The sequence below is a fragment of the Pezoporus wallicus genome, unplaced genomic scaffold (genome assembly GCF_028554395.1).
Source record: "Pezoporus wallicus isolate ANWC-B61680 ecotype Strahan unplaced genomic scaffold, APGP_CSIRO_Pwel_v1 contig_6472, whole genome shotgun sequence".
NCBI classification, from domain to species: Eukaryota; Metazoa; Chordata; class Aves; order Psittaciformes; family Psittacidae; genus Pezoporus; species Pezoporus wallicus.
The window spans coordinates 39,939-61,785 of NW_026641049.1; the positions used below are offsets into that span (position 1 = coordinate 39,939).

The following is a 21,847-nucleotide window of genomic DNA, read 5'->3' on the forward strand; positions in this document are numbered from 1 at the left end:
TGATATTAACTGGGTATTTGAAGAATTATGGCATAGACTTACATCTTGGCTACTAAATTAGATATGGTTAAAAAACTAGTTTGTGATCATTACAGTAATAATCATCTGTGTCTCTATTCTTGCAAGACCCATGATTCAATTTTCTACTTGCTGGTCACGATGGTGTATTAGAATCAAATATGAGCAAAGGGTATAGAATGAGACTTACAGGATATATGTATATCCAGTAAGTCTCCAAGGGGGGAAATGTAACCTTAACCCTTAAAAGTAACAATAGTATGTCTGCCTTTAACATAGTAGAATAGACCAAACTGTTCTAACTTACTAACACATAGAGAGAAAGAAATATTTGGCTGATGGGGAAAGGAACGTCATGGGACTGATAACAACTAAGAAGACAGTAAATAAGACCAAGAATGCAAGCCTTCAAGATAGCAGAGCAGCACCCAGCATGGCAAGATTGGAAGAGAACAGAAGCAAGGACGTACCAACTGCTAACTTGGCACTAAGACCTTGCAAGTGTGGGCAAGCACTCAGGTCATTCAGTAAACAGTGAGGAAGACTATCAACAACCACCAAAGACCCCTATCCAGAAAAAAAACACATGCATAATTAGGATGCAAATATTATAATTAGTTCCTAGAAAAGCTATGAATATGCATGAGCATTCTAAATATATATATATATGCTGTGGACAAGTATCGGGTGTGCTCACCTTTCTGAAACAATTTGTGTATGTGCCCAGGGCTGCAATAAAGAATGCCTGTTTTCTAAAACTCCAAACTGAGTCTTAGAGAGTTTCTCTGACCTTTTACAGTAACAACAGCACATCATGCCCAGTATAAAAACTGTGGGGAGTTACCCAGAAGACAGGATAGCTGCTTGGGTCAAGCTGGGTATCAGTCAGCAGGTGGTGAGCAACTGTATTGTGCATCACTAGCATTTATTGTTTTCTTTTCCTTTTATCCTGTTAGTTTTGTACTCTCTCCCCTTATTTCCCTGTCCTGGGTTCAGCAGTAGCACTCATTTTTCTCCTTCTTAGTAGCTGGTGCAGTGCTGTGGTTTTGACTTTCAGCCTGGGAACAGTGCTGATAACACCAATGTTTTTAGTTGTTGCTAAGTAATGTTTACTCTGACCAAGGACTTTGTGAGTCTCATGCTCTGCCAGGGAGGAGGGGAAGTCAGGAGGAAGCAGAGACAGGACACCTGACCCAAACTAACCAAAGGGGTATTCCATACCACAGCACATCATGCCCAGGATGTAACTGGGAGTTACCCAGAAGGGCTGGCTCACTGCTTGGTCGGGCTGGTTTTCGACAGGTGGTATTCTCTTCCTTTGTTATTTCCATTATTATTATTGGTAGTAGTAGCAGTGGTTTGTGTTATAGCTTAGTTACTGGGCTGTTCTTATCTCAACCTGCGGGAGTTACATTCTTTTGATTCTCCTCCCCATCCCTCCGGGAGCGGGGGGAGGCAGGGGAGAAAGGGCAGTGGGAGATGTGGACTGCATGGCTAACATGATGACTGGGTTTAAACCATGACACCATGTGAGTTGCACTCTTTTGATTCTCCTCACCATCACTGCAGGAGCAGGCGCGGGAAGAGGGAAGAAGGGAGAGAATGAGTGAGCAGCTGCGTGGTTCTGAGTTACCAGCTGGGCTTAAACCACGACATTGGGAGATACGATAATTTTTGCCACAAACACAATGCAGTTTATAGGAGAGGAAAACATTATGGCCTGGCTTTTTGCACAGTGGAATCACAGTGGCATTAGTACAAGCTTGACTGACTTAAGGCAGCAAGTTGTCCCAATAGCTCAAGCAAAATACCCTAATTTCTAGACCGAATTCCTCCTATTTAGGCTCCAAATATTGTGTGCTGCTACGTATGGCTTCTTGATCCATCAGAAAATTTGCTATTATTGTTATAAAAACCTAATATCGCCAATCTGTTTTAAATGATTTTTATTATGATTAATATCCAGAGACAATAAGCAAGCAGCGCTGGGTGCGCCGGGGAGTCTCCGCTCCGCCCGAGACACACATGGGGAACTTCTGGGGATAGTCTCTTATACTTTTTGGTTTCCTGGGCTTCTTGGGTTTCAGCCAGTCCTGTTGTCTTCTTTTCCTGGGCTTCTTCAGCCAAGCCTGTTGTCTTCTTTTCCCGGGCTTCTCCACCTGTTGTTGGGGTCTTGTCTCCGGGTGAAGAAATATGATGTCTTTCACAAGTCTGACTGCCATCTTATCCCCCATAAATTCCACTCCTTCTGTATTTATTTGTTCAGCGCACAGATTTCAGAACGTTCTGTAACAGGACATGTCTCTAAGTTACCTACCCCCCCCTTTTCTAAGAACATTCATACAATTTAAACAATGAACAAAAACATTTCTTTGCACAATATTGCAGTTGACCCAGGGAAATTATTCCCTTGTTTCTTCTTCCTCCTCCCTGTGGCATTGACAGGGACACTTATCATACCCTTTGCACACAGCACAATGATCACAAGGGATTCCACCTCCACACAAAGTGCAATGATCACTAGGACCCCTGAGTTGCTGACACCGATCACTCTGATGTGACTCACATTATCAATCTTACCCAATGTAATAAAGTGTACATGTTAATCAGCCTCTTAGACTTCCCATTGCCTTGTGCTTCTTTGTGATTCTAATCTTGAAAACCAAATTGCAGACTGTGTAGGAGCAAAATATTCCATCCTTCTTGAGCACCCTGGTAGTGACATACGTAACAAATGGCTGGTATAGTCATGTAGCTAAGCGTTCTGAAAATTAAGATACTTCACTGAACTAGCTGGATCTTTCATGTTGCAGATCTGTGGGTGCTTTAAGCATAGCTTGGGAACAGCTTGCTGCTGCCTACAGAATAACCTGTTTTCTTACCTTTAGTCCATGTGATCATTTTAAAAGTATGCCTTGTTACTCAAATATTTTTGGACGCAGACTACCAGAAACTGCTAATTTGGTGAGGAACAGAAGAATCTTTACTTATTGTACAAAGTATGAAACTATATCACAGTGAGACTTAAGCACCTTATTCGAAATAAGGAAATTTGTGCTACTGTGGTGAAACAGATTTAGATTCCTACAGGTCACCAGTGACTGGCCCTGACTTCCCTGACCATCATTCCAACATTGAACCCATCACTCTGCGTGAAGTCCCTCATGTGCTGCTGTGTCTGAGCATGTGGAGTCACTGCAGCACAGAACAAGTGCCAAAAACTACACTGAGAGCAATGGGTGGTGGGACTTTCAGACATTGGGACACACATTTACCAAAAGCCACCTGGTTGGTCAACACCAGACGATCTGCCAACAGGGCTGGCCCAGCCCAGTCAGAACTTTTACATACTGTAGAGGGGGATAGACTTCCTGTGGCGCACATAAAGAATTTGGGGGGGAATACAGTCTACGTTATTCCTGCTTCAGGTAAAGGCAAACCCACTTGTGAGATTGTTTAAAATAGTTAACATTTTAATTTTTTTTTAAACCTGTTATCAGCAACTAGTATTTTTGGAACAAGCTGCCCAGAGAACTTACGGCTACCCCATCCCTGGAATTGTTCAAGGCAGGTTTGTAACTAGATGATCTTAAAGTCCCCTCCAACCCAAACCATTCTATTATACTGGAGCATTTTTCAGAAATCAAAAGTTAACAAATTTGGATAACATATCCCCTTATGCATTACACTTTTTTATAAAGCACTTTTTTCCTAGTCCTAGTCATTCTAGCAGAAACAGGTACCTCTCACAAACAGTGAACATAGTACCAAAGTTTTGCACTTCCTCCTATTGCACAAACTCCTCTACATGTGGAAAAGAGTCATGAAAGCCCATCTTATGAAACCAAAGTAAAAATCACATCTGTAGCATGGTCAGAGAACATGCATGCAAGCTACAGTATGAGAAACTAGTAGTGTATGTCAGGGCTAAGAAACTCCATGGAATTTATATTTCAGACCATGATCCTGCTTAGACATCTGGAGGTGATTTGGGTTTGTTTCACCCTTTCTACAGAAAGATTTGTGCCATTCTTGGTGGAACCCAAACCCAACCTTGGCTCACTGAAAGAAAACAAAGAGGATAAAGGAAACTATCTTCCCTCTGGCAGACTACCTTTGTTTCACACACTTAAATCCGGCCCAATTCTCATAAAGTATATGAAGTACAGCATACCTTCTCTACACAGAAAGACTGCTTATTTACAAGGAATGGGGTAGTAGCAGAGTTTCCCAGGGCAGTGGGAAGCTAATATTCAAACATTCGAGCTCTTTGCAGTACCAAATTCTCTCCCCATAATCCTAGCTAGTGTGTCAATGCACCCAATATAGGATCAGAGTTCAGCATTGTAATTCTCTTTTTGGAATCAGTTTACAAGTGGATAGACTCCACAACTCGTTAAAGTTGTAAAGTAGGTATGCTTTTATTCAGCACTGAGGCGCATGGGGGATTGTTCCTCCACAGGTATGTGCACCTTTTCTTTGCCACTCAGTTTGTTTATATTACATAAAATGATTACATAAACATGAGATTACTTCATGCTTAATACATATGCAAAACCTATTCCCGTCTAGTATTATAATTAGTTTTCTGGCATTTGTCCCATTGATGCGCTTGCACAGTGCCTCCTGGTCGTGGTCGTTAGGGGGTCGTGAGGATGAAGGCCTGTAGTTCCTCTTCATCACCGTGAGTAACCTCTTGCTTTCATGCAGACTCAATAGGGTTTCGGTCCTATCCAAACCTCAGGTTCAGTACAAGCCGGTTTTATGTATCTTAAAGCAGAAACTTGTCAAGTTTGCAAATTTTGTTACTCTGGTTATCTTTTGTTCCTTTTCTTTCTTAAACAAGAATGTCTTAAATGTTCCTCACACAAGTTATGAATCTTATCTACTACAATTTTGCCTAGCAGCTGTAAGTCCTACAATTCTGCTTCACCATTCTAGGAACTTTGACTCCTACAGTTCTGCTTCACCAAGCACAATGACTGCTTAAGCAAGCAGGCACAATGTTAACCCTTTATTCCCAGGTATCACAGTCTTTACAGAAAGACGTATCTGTCAAGTGGAACTCAGAGGGGAAAAAAAGAGCACCATGCAAGCAACTGACCTAAGTTGTATTTATTGATTGTTGAAGTAGCCTGTGAGAATCTGGTTTTTTTTCCTCACATTTGATTGTCTAGTCTGTAGGCTCTCTAGGATGATGTTACTCCTGGGGGATTCTAACAGGACACAAGAGGAAAATTGTTCACAATGAGAACAATCAGCCATTGGCATAATCTCCCCAGGGAAGTGGTGTACTCCCCAGTGTTGGACTCTACTAAAGATTCATCTGGACAGGGTGCTGGGGCATCTAGTCTAGGTCATGCTTTGCCTAGAAAGGTTGGACCAGATGATTCTTGAGGTCCTTTCCAGCTTTGTATTCTATGATTTTAAGAGTCTGATCCTAAGGAAATCATTGCTATTGATAAGCATCGGTGTGCTGCATACTCATACAGCAGTTGCTTTCCCTCTGGCAAAGAAATAGCATGCGTGTATGCAGTACAGCTACATACAAATGATGCACTATCACCTTACACGTCCCCACTCCCTCCCTAAAACATGAAACCCATGTGTACCAGTAGATTCAGCACCTTTCAGGCACTCTCTGAAGACAAACAGGGTTGTGTGGGTGCTTATTGTGTTCCTCCAGCTGCCTGCAAATCTGCTGGCGGGCTTTTCACCACCTTTCACCACCGCTTTTATAGCGGGCCTTCCCCTTCAGTGCCTTGCAAGTGCAGCAGCACTGCTAAGGGTGTCTGATCCCACAAGGCTGACCCTCATCCCTACCAATGCATGGCCAACAGCCACCCTGAAGCCGTTAGGCACTATCTGAACTTGTTACTTTCAGGACAGCTGCTGTGCTCAGCAGGGCTTGGGCTCATCATGCCAGCTCGTTCAGCAGCCACCCGCTGGGAGGCCTGCCGCTGAGCACGGCGGAGGTGCAAGCGCTGAGCATGGCGGAGGTGCAGGCACCTCCACCCAGACACCGCCTACCGGGGCACAGGCCACCGCTCCCGCTGGGTAACCACTCACTGACCACTACAAGGCGCCTTTCCCAGAGCTGGGCTGAGATTCAACCGGGGAGGTCCCTCGGGGACCGCCATCCCCCTCACACAACCATTTCTCCTCACAGCGCGGCACGACCCCCACGGAAGGCAAGGGGTAGTCCGCGCCCATGATCGCTGACAAGCGCCCCCCGGCCCCAGAGTTTCCCGGTGCCAGCAGGCTCCACTGACCACGCCCCCTCGCCCAGCCCTCTGTCACCGGCGCTCGGCACCGGCCCGGCACGAGCTAGGGTGCCCCGCCCCTCCGTGACGTTGGACAGAGCACCCGGTCATCACCCAGTAGCGCGCTGCCTGCCGGGAGGTTAATTGGTCCCTCCCGCGCCGCCTTCCCAGCGTGCCTCGCGCCCGCCGGCACTACGAGTGAGGTAGGCCGCGCTATCCTGGCGGTGGGTTTTTTGCCCCGCGACCCTTAGAGCCGCCGAGCGAGAGCTAGCGTTGTCCTGCCAGCCGTTCCGCTATGCCCCCCAAGAAGCAGCAGCAACCGGCGGGGGGCAGCAAGAAGGCGGACCAGAAGAAGAAGGAGAAGATAATCGAGGTAAAGCGAACAGCGCCGCGTCGGCCCGCACCGGCCGGGGCGCTCTCCTGCCGCGTCCCTCTCAATGACTGCCGGAGCCTGCCGCTTCTTGCTGTTCCCCTTCGGGCGCGGGCAGCTTTTCCCCTCAGTCCTCCGCCGTTCCCTGTAGCGGTGGCGCGGGTGGTGTTGCCGGCGGATGCCGCCCTCCCTGAAAACTCGCCGCTGGTGCCCGAGTCCAGCCCCGAAGCGTCTGTGGGGGACACAGGTTCCCTTGGTGGCCCCAGTGCCGCCCGCATCTGTCACATCACCGACCGTCGCTGCTCTTCTTGGATTCGGGTTTGGGTTTCCTGCCTGGGCATCTGCTGGCATGAAAGATAGTAGCTGTTCTGCTGTTTGGGCAGAATATCCGTCTACTGCAAGTGTTCTTTTAAATCTAGCACTGTGGATTATTGTTTCTATGTTATTTGAGAATATTAGCGTGGCTGTTCTTGCCCTCTATTGGCTTTAGATTTTCTGATGTTCTTGCTGAATTCAGCTACATACAAAAACATGCAGCTGAAAGGAGAAAGATCTGCATTGATTAGTAACAAATATTATGTAATTAAAATACACAGTGATTATGTAGTCCGTTTCATTTGCACAGAAATGAAGTGTGCGAGTAATGTATTTTCTTTCCCAGATAGTTATTTTACAAATTACAGACTTTTCAAATCAGCATAAAGTAACTGAGGACTAACTGCTGTTAATAGGGGATATATCTAAAAACAGAGTGACTCTGGAAAGTTGGAACTGTTTATTCTATCGTTCTTTTATAATATATTTTTGGATTGTTAGGGCTTCCAAGAGTATGTTTGAACAGAGGTCTTATAACTGGGTGAACATCTATTACTTTTTCCTTGAAGGAAAAGAGTCGGTATCAAGTCAATAGCCTCGATAGGTATATAATGTAGGCATTTCAGTTGCAGGAAATAATTAATTTCTGATTCAAATACTCATGTGTTAGTGGGCTGGTTTTTTTTTCTTAAGTACAGATAGGTCTTGTAAAAACTTCTCTGACGGTAAAAATGGAGATGCAAAGGAAAAATTGTTTCAGGTAGCAAACGGAAAGTTCTTGCAGTGGAGTTTAGGAGTACAAGCATCTGTCTGGACTTGACATAGGGGAAGGCCTTATCTTCAAGTTAATTAGAAAATGAAAAGTATGAAATAATTGAAAGTAAAAAGTGTAATATGTTACATGTGGCAATACTCACCTGCATAACAAATATGTAACATTTATATATTAATACTTGAAGATAGAAGTAATAAGCTATTTCAGGTACATAGGAAAATATAAGGCATCTTTACTGCTACTCAGTCTTCATACTTCCCTCAGTTGTTACTTGATTGGCAGCATTTAGTAGGTTCTTTTGAAAAGAATTAAAAAATGGTGTGAGAGGTCTGAATATTGTCCATACTGCTGCTTGGATTGTTTGCAGTGTTAGAGTCTGTTTAACTGAAAACTTGAGAGGAGTGTCAGTTTTTTTCCTTTTGTAACAAAGTTTCAGGCTGTGTCTCTTGATTTAGGACAGAACATTTGGCCTAAAGAATAAAAAAGGTGCAAAACAACAGAAATTCATCAAGGCTGTGACACACCAGGTTAAATTTGGTCAGCAAAATCCACGTCAGGTAAGCATTTATTCTGTAATGTTTTCCCACTGCAGAGTCAAATAGTCTTTCACTAGACATCTAGATTGTCGTCTAATCTTGAAGTAGAGAACAGTTGAGATGTAACTTGTCTAATGTGTTGTGACTGGCACAGATTTCACTAATAGTCCTCTTGCAAAACTTGTCTAGATGGGAAGGATGTGCCTGTGTAAAGGTGGTACAGAGCACAGGAGTTTGGTTTGTTTGGTTTTTAAAAAAACAACCCACAGCAAGGGTGGGTTTATTGTTTACTTTGTATTTTGATAGTAACTTAATTAAGGTGTATCTCAAATGAAACTCTAGAAACTGGATGTCAGCAATGTACAGTTGTAAGTTCGTTCCCCCTTTTTTTTTTTCTGTAACTCCCACCTAATCTAAGAAATGGTCAACAGTTAAAAATATGAGTAGCTGTTAGTAATAATAAAACTCGAATTGGGGGAAGATTAGAAAAAGTATAAGCCTGTATGTGCTTGTTCTGCTTATGGAAGTATATTATTTATTAAAGTGGAAACAAGTCTGCATCTATTTGGTGAAATTTTCAAAAAAAATGAAATTCTCAGCCACCGTCTTTACACTGCTCTTCTGTATGATGAATTAAAATGTGATGTGGCTGAGATACACTTAGATACTTAATGAGAAAGCATGGGTTTCATGGAAACAATATTATTAGAGAAGCAAGCCAGGTCTCTTACTCCTACAGTGCTAGGGGGAGCTAGTTGCTAAGTATTTACAGAGCTTCCTGCTTTATGAGCCAGCTTGTGGAATATTTGCATTGGCTAAATTAATGATATAATAATTTATGGTAAATTCTGTACATAACATAAAGGTGAAATAACATGTCAAGTGCAGGTTTAAAGTTGATATTTGGGTCATTAGATCTAATAATTTCTTGTTGTGGAGAGGAGGACTGCTTTGATGTCCCTTTGGAAACACTGGTGTTGCTCAGATGTTCTTTCTGAAATTTTTGTATGAAATCCCTGAATCTGTAGCATGTATAGGAATACCACTATATAAACTACCCCAGTAATTTTGCTTTCAAATGTTCATAGCTATTGACTGATGGAAGTTGGAATCTAATTTTTAGACTGGATCATACTTTCTTACCTTATAAAATAGTTCTCTGTTAGGGTTGTCCCTTAGAAAAAAAGAAAACTTAAAGCAATTTTTCTTGAGTTTCAAGATACAAATGGAATTGCTGTTAAGGTTTTGTTGGGTTTTGACTGTGGGTTGGTTTTTTTTTTTGTTGTGTTTTTTTGCTTTTTGCTTGTTTTGTTTGTGTCTTGGGTGGTTTTGTGTTTGGGGTTTTTTTGTTTTTTTTTTTTTCCTTGTTTTGTTTCGGGGTTTTTGTGAGGTTTTTTTTTCCCTCTTCTCATTTGTTTAGGGTTTTTAAAAGTCATCCTCATGCTTTTTGAACCCTAGGGTGAAACAAAAGCAATTCTTAAAGTACTCTTTTTTTGTAGTTGACATACATGGGTCTGCATGTTACATAAAATAGGACCTTTCAGTATGGGGCACCTCCCACTAGACCAGGTTGCTCTAAGGCCCATCCAGCCTGGCCTTGAACACTGCCAAGGATGGGGCAGCCACAGTGCCTCTGGGCAGCCTGTGCCAGGGCCTCACCACCCTCACAATAAAGAATTTCTTCTTCCTATCTCATCTCAGTCTCCCCCCTGTCAGTTCAAAGCTGTTTCCCCTTGTCCTGTCCCTACAGGCCCTTGTAAAAAGTCCCTCTCCAGATTTCTTGAGGCACTGGAAGCTGCTCTAAGGTCTTCCTGAAGCCTTTTCTTCTCCAGGATGAACAAGCCCAGCTCTCTCAGCCTTTCTCCATAGCAGGGAGAATCGGGTAGAATCACGTCCTTTAATGTGCTGGTCACGCTCCTTTTGATGCAGCCCAGCACACAGTTGGCTTTCTGGGCTGCAGGTGCACACTTAACAGCTCATGGTGAGCTTCTTGTCAACCAACCCCATAAGTCCTTCTCAGTGCTGCTCTCATTGCAGTCTCTGCCTAGCCTGTATGTGTGCTTTGGATTGCCCTGATCTTGGTACAGGACTTTGCAGTTGACCTTGTTGAACTTCATGAGGTTGGTCCACCTCTCAAGTGTGTCTAGGTCCCTCTGGATGGCATCCCTTCCTTCCAGCATGTTGATTTTGCCACACAGCTTGGCATCATCAGCAAACTTGCGGAGGGTGCGCTCAGTCCCACTGTCCATGTCACTGGCAACAGTGCTGAACAGGATCAGTCGCAGCAGTGACTCCCAAGGGTCACTGTCACCAGTCTCCACTTCGACATTGACCCATTGACAGCTCAGTGCGACCATCTAGCCAATTTCATATCCACTGAATGGTCAATCTGTTAAATCTATGACTCTTCCATTTAGAGACAAGGGTATTGTGAGGAACCAGTGTCAAGTGCTTTGCCCAAGTCCAGGTAGATGATTTCAGTTGCTCTTTCCTCATCCGCCAATTCAGTGGCCCATCGCAGAAGGCCACCAAATGTCAGGCACGATTTGTCCTTAGTGAAGCCATATTGGCTGTTGCCTATCAGCCCCTTATTGTCCATGTGCCTTAGTGTACTTTCCAAGAGGATCTGCAGCTTGATCTTGCCAGGCACCAAGGTAAAACTGACCAGCTTATAGTTCCCTAAAATCTAATTACATTTGTCCCATGTCCTCTTTCATCTGCCTTCATCCCTCTTTGTGGCTCTGGTATAGATACAGGCCTTTTCTGGCTTATCCAGAAAGGGTAAGGCAGAATCAGGGTTTTTTTTTTTCTTTGACACAAATTTTTCCTTTCCTAGGTGAACTTGTTTTTTAGTCCTTGGCTCGTAGTACCTGTAAAATAAATATTCTTGTCTTACAAACCACTGGTTTTCACTGAAGCATTGATATGTTGAATTTATACCCATTCAGACAAATAGTGTTCTAAAAGCAGTTTCCAACTTCTACAGAAGTTTCCTGGAATTATACTGGTATACATGAAGAAAAAGAGCAAAGAGCAGCATGTAAAGGCACTACAGATAGGTTTTTTGCACAGATCTGGAAGTTACCGCTTTGAATAGTTGCATTGTTAATGTATCACAACAGAGTAACTCATTTTCCTCTCCTACTCTCAGTATCTTTCCCTTGATTTCCTAGTCTGTAAAGGTGCAATAAAGGTAACTTGAGTGATATAATGGCACCTGCCAGTATTTCACATGTCGGACAAATTACATTTGCAGTATCTTCTGTTTGAAAGGTCAGTACCACTAGATGGCACTAGCCGTTTGTGCAAGGGTATGAGTTCTGAGAAACTTAGAAATCACAGGTTTTTCCCTCCTTCGTTATAAACCAGAATGATTTGCTTTTTTAATGTACAGTTCAGGTGAAGTGAGTAATGGCATTCTAATTTCATATTAATAACTTCAAATTTGGGTTCATTATAGGCTGCTCAGTCAGAAAGTGAGAAGAAACTAAAAAAAGAAGACAAGAAAAAAGAATTACAAGAATTAAATGAACTCTTTAAGCCTGTGGTTGCTGCACAGAAAATTAGCAAAGGTATGGGTAACTAAGTTCTCTTCAACTATGTTCTCTTACTCATGTATGTACTTCAGGTAAAAGAATCCTTTAAAAATGTCAGTTCATTTTTTTAATGAAGTAGATATGGCTGTTTCTTTCTCTGTCGTGTACCCAGTACTTGTTGGGTTTTTGTTTGGTTTGTTTCTTTTTTGTGTGTGGGTTTTTTGTTGTTGTAGGGGTTTTTTGTGTTTTTTGGTTTTGAGATCATTAAATATCAAAAGGTACGTTGATATTGACAGGACAGCTGTAGTTACTTTGATTTCAGGTTTATTAATTGGATGCTTCTGGATGAGTGGCATGGGGTTTTGTGTGTAATGGTATTTGTTTAAAGCAGGCTGTCTGCAGGGAAATGTGAACATCTAGATATTACAAGGAATTTAATATAATTGTCTTCATATAAAAATCATGTTCAAATCAGAACAGTAAGTTTTCCAATTACTTCTGTCCTACCTCATTAACAGTAGGACTTGATTTCAGAAGTTTGGTCTTGAACTTGGTTATTGAACAAACTTGTTTTGTGATGAAAAGTGTTTGATAACGCTGAGAAACTCTGCAGTTGACTGCCACGTGGGAGAAAAAAAGTCATACTTTTTAGGAATTAATGAAATGTTATCAACTCTCTGCTTTGTTAATCTCCTGGAACTAATTGTGCACAATACTTTTTTACTAGACAGGTGTGACTTCCATGTATGTCTTTAAGGCAAACCTGGTATTTGCTCATTGTGGCACATAGCAGCAGCAAAGGCCAGTTTTCATTATATGAGCTGCAGTGGTCAGTCTTCTCCAAATAAAGTAGCTCTTGGTTTACAGTTATTTCAGAGGACTAGTACTGTTTTAATTAAAGCTTTGACTTTCTATTGAGATTGCCAACAAGCTTTCTTATGGATCCACTGTCCTGGCTTTAGCAGTAGCAGTCATTTTTCTCCTTCTTAGTAGCTGTGCAGCGCTGTGGCTTTGACTTTCAGCCTGGGAACAGAGCAGATAACACCAATGTCTTTAGTTACTCCTCAAATGTTTAGTCTGACCAAGGACTTTCTGAGCTTCATGCTCTGCCAGGGAGCAGGGGAAGCGGAGAGGAAGCAGAGACAGGACACCTGACCCAAACTAGCCAAAGAGGTATTCCATACCACAGCACGTCATGGCCAGGATGTAACTGGGAGTTACCTGGAAGGGCTAGTGCTCTGCGAGGTTGGACTAGGTATCAGTCAGTGCTCGGTCGTGCTGGGTGGGGTGAGTTATCGATCAACGGGTGGTGAGGTGTTGTATTTTCTTCCCTTGTTATTTCTCTTATTATTATTATTGATGGTAGCGGTAGTGATTTGTCTTATCTCAACCTGTGGGAGTTGCATTCATTTGATTCTCCTCCCCATCCCTCTGGGAGCAGGGGGAGGGCAAAAAGGGGGGGGTGGGGGGGTGTAAGAGAGCAACTGCGTGATTTATGGCTGACTGGGTTTAAACCATGACAGTTCTTTTTCGCGCTCAACGTGGGGCATGAAGGGTTGAGGTAATGACGGATCTGACTGGATTAATAGTCACTCATCGCAATGCTGATTTATTGGTTTTCAAAGTTGTTTCTCTTGATCTCACAGTTTCAGAATGTTGTACCTTACTTGGAGTCGGTTTTTGCTGTGTTAATCAAGTGTGGGGCTTGGGCTAAGGTTCTTGACTTATTGAACTTTATGGTAATGACTTGTAATATGGGGGGGGGGGGCTCTGGCAGCAGGGTGGGACGGATGTGGCCATGGACTTGTACCTGGCTGCCCTGCTGCTCTTCACCGTCCTGGCCCTTGACCTCGGCTCTTTCTTCGTGCGGCTGCAGGGAGCCGAGGGGGGGGCGGCCCCAGGAGCTGTCAGCAGCCGAAGTGGCCTGGGAGAGTGGCCCCGGGGACCAAGCGGCAGTGGGAGCAGGGCTGGAGGCTGGCAGGGAGCGGCTGCCGGTGGAGGAGGTTGGGGCCGTTGAGGAGTGGAAGGGGGCAGCTGCTGAGCAGCGAGAGGAGGTGGTGGAGGAGCTGAGCCCCATGGCTGAGCCCAGTCCCGCAATGGCTGAGAGCATCCCCCGGAAGCCCCCTGTCAAGCCCCAGGAGGATGCAGGAGACCATGCAGCATTTCCCAGCAAGGCAGAGGAGGAAGATCAGGACTAGGAAAAAGAGAAGCTGGTGGTGGGAGAGCTGGCAAGCACAGCAGCTACACCAGCCCCAGTGACAAGTACAGCAGCATCGTGTGAGAGTTCTGAAGGTTTTGAATGGCCTTTGGGTACCCTTGGGACCTGCCTGCTAATTGTGATGGGGATCAGCATGTTGGCGCACACACACAGCGCGTGTTCTACCCATGACCATTTTGTCTGATCTTGAAATTTAAGCAGAGTGGGGTTTGGGTCTTGAATGGAATTAGATGACGATATGGGAGGACCAAGAGATTTTCCCCAAGGCTGGACAGTCATGAGTGGCAGGGGGTGTGGGACAGTATGGGTGAGTATCTAGTCCACTGGGCCCCTCCAGTGCTTTGGAAGCATCAGAGATGGAAGGCAGTGGTATGGAGTCCCCAGTGACAAGCAGCAGAAACTGCTGAAGGGGAGGGTGAATAATTTTGGGCCTGGTGGGCCCATGGCACTTCAGGCCATGAGGGCAGAGATGCAACCTAGAGATGGACTCATGATTGAGGGGTGGACTTAGCAATGGACCCTATTGTCCAGGTGATTCACGAGTGTGAACACTGCACACAGCCTCTCCTGCTCTGAAAGACTGTTACAAGAGATGGAGCCCGACATCAAGGACCGGATGGACTCAACAGGTTTATAGGGATTGATCCATGCCCTAAGATAAGAGCGCACTGAGATAAGAGTGATGGTATATTGAAAATGTGGGATCTGAGCATGACGTGAATGGTATGGAATAAGGGGTGGATACTGTCCTGGGTTTAGCAGTAGCAGTCATTTTTCTCCTTCTTAGTAGCTGTGCAGCGCTGTGGTTTTGACTTTCGGCCTGGGAACAGAGCAGATAACACCAGCAGTTTTTAGTTACTGCTCAAGTGTTTAGTCTGACCAAGGACTTTCTGAGCCTCATGTTCTGCCAGGGAGCAGGGGAAGCCAGTTGGAAGGAGAGACAGGACACCTGACCCAAACTGACCAAAGAAGTATTCCATACCACAGCACGTCATGCCCAGGATGTAACTGGGAGTTACCTGGAAGGGCTAGTGCTTTGCGGGGTTGGACTACATATTGGTCAGTGCTTGGTCGGGCTGGGTGGGGCAAGTTATCGGTCAGCGGGTGGTGAGGTGTTGTATTTTCTTCCCTTGTTGTTACTCTTACCATGATTATTATTGGTGGTAGCAGTAATGATTTCTGTCTCATAAATACATTTCTATCTGCTCTCATTTCTTCTCTTGCCTCCTAAGGGTCAAATAATTCCTTTAGTGGGATGATAGTTACTTAAACTGTGATTAGGTTGATTGAATAGTTCATACTGTATGGGCAACCATTTTTTTCTGTTTTTAAAGAAAGTAAATGAGTGCAGCTTAGATTATTAGAATTTGTTCTACTGTGGTGTTGATCTGCTAAGGAAAGCCTGAAATTGGGAGATGCTTTACTTTGTATTAGAAGGGAATTACTTTACTGTGTAGGAAGGAAGTTGCCCAGAGTGGAATCTTGTATGTATTACATTATATGAATAAATACTTTGCTCAGGCAAACTGCTGTTCATATTTCTTTAAATTGTGCAGTGCCAGCTTTGATACTTAATGCAAGTATAATGCTATACAAACTAAATAAGACATTTTCAGGGCATGAAGTATTTACTTGTGATGAATTTCATATTAAAACAACTTCAGTTTTTAAAAACAGATCCTAAAGAGTGTCTTCTCAGAACTTTTAATATACAGCTTTTGCTTAAAAATAATATTAAAATATATTTAAAAAAAACCAACATTCTTCCCTCAGGTGCTGACCCCAAATCTGTAGTTTGTGCTTTCTTCAAGCAAGGACAGTGCACTAAAGGAGACAAGTGCAAGTTTTCTCATGATTTGTCTCTGGAACGGAAGGGTGAAAAGCGAAGTGTCTACATTGATGCAAGAGATGAGGATCTTGAAAAAGGTATACAACTTATACAGGATTACTAGTAAACTATTCTGATTCTGAAACTGGACTTTTAAGAGTCTTGTGTTGTGGTTGTGATCCTAAAGAGCCTGCTCAGTGACCAAAGCAACCCACACCACTATGTTCAAAATTATGAACAATAGTGAAGCTCATTTAAAGGATACTTGTGAACATGCTTCTTAACTTATACAGAAAAAATTTTGACCTAGTTACACTGGATAGTATTTTTTCAATTCTGCTGTATAGCACTTTACATCATAGAGGTAGCAAGTTGAATAGTGTTTGGTCTTTCTGGTAGTTGCTAGTTTCTTCCGAGTTCTATAGAATGAAAGTGCAAAAGGAGGAAGTGTAAAGAGTAACCAGAGTTGCTTTCCAGAATTATTTCTAGTGTTTGCCCAAATGTGCACATTTGCAGAATTCGGGATACTCTTTGGAGTTATTTTGTCTGACTTGTCTTCTTTCCCAAAATCATTTGTTTGCTATGTGCTCTGGATTTTACTTAGCAGGGGTTAGAGATTTTATAGTCAAGATAATTTCTTTTGGTTTTCCTCAATTCGTGATGTTTCAGTCTTCATTTGAATTTTAGCCTGTGTCATCCTAAATGAATGTGATGGGCTTCCACAGATTCACTACTACTGTTGCCATCAGTGATCTTGCTTCTTCTGATGGAGCCTACTTTTAACTTCTAACACATAAAATTTAATATTACCTTGTTCAATCTTCAAGTTCTATTACCTGTTTTTTTGGTCAATAGCCTTCAACCTTCTACTCAGTCATAACCTTTTTCTTCTCCCTTGTCTATGCTTGCTAATGTACAGGTGGGATGATGCCATTTTTTAGTCTTTCAGTGAAACACAGTTTATGCCTGTCAAAATATGAATTTCTGAGGCTTTTGAGGAAACAGTATTGTGAGCAGCACAGGGGAGTTTGAAAACTTCATTATAAAAGCCTGAATTTATTTTCCATTCTGTAGACTAACTAAAATGTAAAAATTGCATATTAAAACTGTTACTAGGGCATAAAACGATAGCAGTGTTTAGTATTTGAAATTTTTGTTTCTGTTGGTATTTTCCGTTGTCTTTTTCTAGATACAATGGATAACTGGGATGAGAAGAAGCTGGAAGAAGTGGTGAACAAGAAGCATGGTGAGGCAGAAAAGAAAAAACCCAAAACTCAAATAGTATGTCTCTTTTTTTTTTTTTTTCTCTAACTGAGCTGCAGTAGAGAGAAGTAACTGCAGACTAGTATTAGATGCATTTATCATTATCTTTAAGATCGAGTGGGTTATCATAGCAATATTCTGAGTCTACAGTACTTATAATAATGTATTTATTTAAAAAAAACCCAAAACTTTTTCAGTCATCATAAGGTGTTTTCTCATCTTGAATACAAATGGTATGCAGATGAAGTGCTTTCAAAATGGAAATGCTGAAGGAATTTGTCATATATCTAATGCATTACACTTGCTTAGAAGATTCAAGTATTGTGATTAGTTAGGTCTGTTATCGCATTTCAGCAACTGCTATATATATGTATTGGCTTATTTATGGACTGAGTGACATTTAAGCATGTAAGTTTAAATTTAAAGTTCTTTCCTGTAAGCTGAAATTTACTAATTGAGGCAGTTGTAGTTCCTGACCCCTGACTTCAAGAGTATTCTTCAGTTTGTGTTCTAAATGGTATAATATCTTAACCCTTTTTCATTCTTCAGAATTATTGCACCTTGTTTTCAATACCAAACAGATAATATCTTCAATACTGCTTAAATTTGCAAAAGTTAAATTTCAGTATGGCTAAGTGTGACCTATGAATTGCTTGTTAGAAGTTCCAGAATGACATCTTAAACTCAGGATCATGAGCTGGGAGATTTAACATCTGATGCAGATTATATTTATTTTTATTAAAACTGCAGTGGTGTTGATGAGCAGGAAGGGAGAGACTGTCAGCATGCTTCTACATTTGCTGCTGACTTTAAAACAGTACGCACTTGCCAGTCTTCTGAGTCATCCAGGCTTTCTAAACTGGGATTATAATAACGGGGGAAAGCTCTTCAGCTACATGAGTTTTACATAAGTAGTTGCACTTCTTTTGTCTACTTTTTTTAGTAGCAATGCATTTCACATGTTTCTTCTATTTTGAGCACAGCTGGCTTTGAGTTAATGTACTTCTGACATGTAGTAGCTATACATTTAGTGTAAATTGCTAGGGATGAAAAAAGAATGTGCTGCTAACAACTCTTGTTTTAAACAGGTCTGCAAATATTTCCTTGATGCTATTGAAAACAACAAATATGGATGGTTTTGGGTATGTCCAGGTGGAGGAGACAACTGCATGTATCGCCATGCTCTTCCTCCAGGTTTTGTATTAAAAAAAGATAAAAAGAAGGAGGAAAAGCAAGATGAAATTTCTTTAGAAGATCTAATAGAAAAAGAGGTAAAGTTGTCATTCAGGTACCTTTTGGTAGTATTTATTTTCATTACTTTGAAGATACAGTTGTAAATAACTTCCTAATTAATAATCTCAAAGTATAAAATGTTTCTATAGCTGCATGAGCTAGGGTGAAGGATATGTAGTATCTGACTCATGTTTTTGTTTAGAAACTACTACCCAATAAATAGATTAAACTGTGGCTGCATACTTAGTGCAGGTGTTGATAATCCTTTATCTGTTACAACTGCTTCTATGGGCCTTTGTCATCCCCAGCTCATTGCCTCCATAGTTTTTGTATAACTCTGTAATGAAGAAGCAACACCAAGAGAACGGGGCCCTGAAGTTTTTATGTGCTGCTCTGCTTATTTCTGTCAATATTGCCTGGCAGTGTTGCTCTGAGAAGAACCTGAGCAATTATTATTGGCTTCTTTCTTCCTGCACTTTTCATGTTAATTTTCATGTCTGTTCATCTCACTAAAAGGAAATCTGTGTGTTGAGTCAAACTGAACGGATGGTGTGTGTTTAACAGTGGTGAGAGTGAAGATGGAATTAAAAAGACATGTTTTTAATTAGTTTCCAGAAAAGAGTAATTAAATCTCTAATAGTTATAGCCTTTGAAAATAATTTCTAGCATTAATTAGTCTCTTTACTTGACAGCGTGCTGCCTTAGGACCAAATGTTACCAAAATTACTCTAGAGTGTTTTATTGCATGGAAGAGAAGAAAAAGACAAGAAAAACTTGATAAGGCTGAGCAAGATATGGAGAGGAGGAAAGCAGATTTTAAAGCTGGCAAAGCATTAGTGGTATGTTCTCCAGTCCAATTCTTAGCATAAGAAGAAAAGTGTAAGTTCTTGTAATAAGATAGCTGGCCTGGAATTGCTTTTTCCTTTTCTTGCCCCCATACCGTCTACACCCCTCTTTTTTTTTATTGGCTTTTTTTTCGGGGGGGGGGGTGGGGGGTGGTGGTGGTTTGTTTTTTGTTTTGTTTTTTTTTTTGTGTATAGCAGTACAAATTCTAAATTCTGTGAAGTCCTAAATGAAGAGGGGTTTTTTGGTTGTGTGGTTTTGTTTTTTTTTTCTTTCCTTATAAATAGATCTGTGGACGTGAAGTATTTGAATTCCGCCCAGAGCTGGTTGATGCAGATGATGAAGAAGCAGATGACACCCATTATATTCAAGGGACAGGAGAAGATGATGAGGTAAAGAACTGTGTTAACTTGAGTAATATTTGAAGTTGCATTCAAGTTTGAAAACTTTTTGAGAGCTCTTACAGTGCAATTAGTGAGCTTGGTTCATAATTTAACACCACTGCAGAGTAGATTTTGTCAAATTTGTATCAAAAGGAAGATTAAAGTTTTTTTGTATAAATCCTTTAGGAATGAGAATTTCTGTAGAGAAGTAAATCACACAGAGCATTTTTGTTTATTTTTCAGATGGAAGACCCTGTGTGTATAAATGATGTAGATTTGAACCTGTACGTCCCAAAGGCTGTAGAGGATACTGGTATTACTGTGGCTAGTCCTGAGCGATTCAGCACATACAGTTCAATAGAAAAAGATGGTAAGTTCATTTATTTAGGCATCACTAATACAAGATTATTAATATAAGAGCTTCCCGAAAGACAGAAATCAATTCTTGATCTGCTTGATTCTTGATCTTGTCCTTTATAAAGGACAGGGAAGTGAAACTGTTATCAGTGCTACATGCAGTTATTAAAGAAAAAGCTTGTAGAAAATGCTAAGTACTTTACATATATGCTATATGAACAAAAATCCAAGGTTTTCTTCATATTTTCTAGCTAGCTTACATTAGCTTGTAATTTCTTAGAGCAAAGTCTTGATCTTTGTGTGGTTGCAGAATGCATATGCTGATCTTAAAGATACTGAGTCTTTTAAGTGCAGACATTCAGTAGGAGCAGCTTATTAAACGTGACCTAGCTACAAAAGTAGGAGTTTGAGGAGTTGGGCAATCCAAGGTTTGGGGTTTTTAACCTGTTCTAATAATTGGTGATCTAAACCTGCATATTAATCAGGTACATGCAATTTAAGTGATATAAGTCTACTTAAATACAAATAAAGTGACTTCTTTACGGTGTCAAAACTTTAAAGCCTGTTTAGTAGGATTGCTAATTAGTGATTAAGAAACTTGTGACACTGAAATGTGTTAGACTTATTTTTACTTGCAGATAATAAATTAAGTGAAGCTTCTGGTGGTGATATAAACAGCAGTGAGCAAAATGACTTGGAGGAAGATAATGATGGAGATGAGGAGTTGGAAAATGGAGTAATTGATGCAGTTCCAGTTGATGAAAATCTTTTCACTGGAGAGGACTTGGATGAACTAGAAGAAGAACTAAATACTCTTGACTTAGAAGAATGAATAAAAAGCTCAAGTGATAAATTAAATCTATGTGACAAAATGAAAACTGACTATATTATTTTTTACTCCTTTTTGAATAGAGTTCTTAAACGGGATGTTTATGGTTACCCAGCTGATTCTGATGGGCACATCATATACCATGAATATTTTCCTTCAGTGTCATCTACTCCAGTCTTGACTATGCTCACAGTAAAATATTCAGAGTAGTTGTGAATTACCTGACAGTTGAAGTTGCAGAAAACAAGATTATAACTTTAAACTAAAAGTAGGAAGTGTAACTTCTTTGCCAGTATGAAAGCGTAAGTGGGCAATTTGATACCAGGTACAGTATAAAACATTCTTCACCGGAACTGCATTTTTATTAGTGATTGTGATGATTCAGAAACTGCCCGAAGTGTTCTTTAGGCAGCATACTCTAATGAAGCTGATGCATATTACGCTTCAAGTGGTGATTAGCTTTATTTGATCAGCTGGATATTGAAGATTGTGAACTCGTACATCATACAATACAATATGGTGCCCTTTCTTTAAAATGTTTTAAAATTTCCCACTGCCTTTTGCCAACAAAACTGTAAATAAAAACTGTCAACTTTAAAATACGTGTATGGATTTTTCTCTGTTTAAGTTAGGTTATCATACCAAACTGTTAATACCTTCATTTTCTAATACAGCAATAAACACTTATCTCTTCAGTTCTGATGCAGAAGTGATAATGACTTCTGTTAAATTACACTTAACTGCAATTATTTTTCTACACTTAATGCAGCATAAAATTCATCTGCTGATTTTATTTTTTTTCCCCTGCTGTTCTTTTCTCCTACCCATCCATTAACTGATTTAATACATGTTATACATCACTCACTGTTAACTCGAGTCTCATTCTTTCCCTGCTGTGTTTTTTGTATTAGCAAAGACTTCAAGCTCTGTAGAGCAGGGATATTGCAGTCTAAAAAAATGCCTTTCGTATTTTTGGTGTTCTATAAATAACACCAAGTTCTGCAGTACTAAGTCGCCTCAAAGTGGAGCAGCGTTGTACTCTGCATTGTGTACCATGTAGGCAGCACTTAACTGTCAGGC

At 41.3% G+C, this 21,847-nt stretch overlaps 1 protein-coding gene across 1 annotated transcript; it reads left to right on the forward strand.

Annotated features, from left to right (window-relative positions):
- The first annotated feature begins 6,516 nt into the window (after positions 1–6,516).
- On the forward strand, positions 6,517–21,367 carry ZC3H15 (zinc finger CCCH-type containing 15). Its single transcript, XM_057421919.1, has 10 exons — positions 6,517–6,654; positions 8,197–8,298; positions 11,738–11,849; positions 15,805–15,957; positions 17,049–17,140; positions 18,211–18,393; positions 19,048–19,194; positions 19,486–19,590; positions 19,825–19,951; positions 20,577–21,367. Exons 1-10 carry the CDS (start codon positions 6,577–6,579, stop codon positions 20,768–20,770), a joined length of 1,293 nt encoding a protein of 430 aa, XP_057277902.1. The 5' UTR covers positions 6,517–6,576; the 3' UTR covers positions 20,771–21,367.
- Positions 21,368–21,847: the final 480 nt, after the last annotated feature.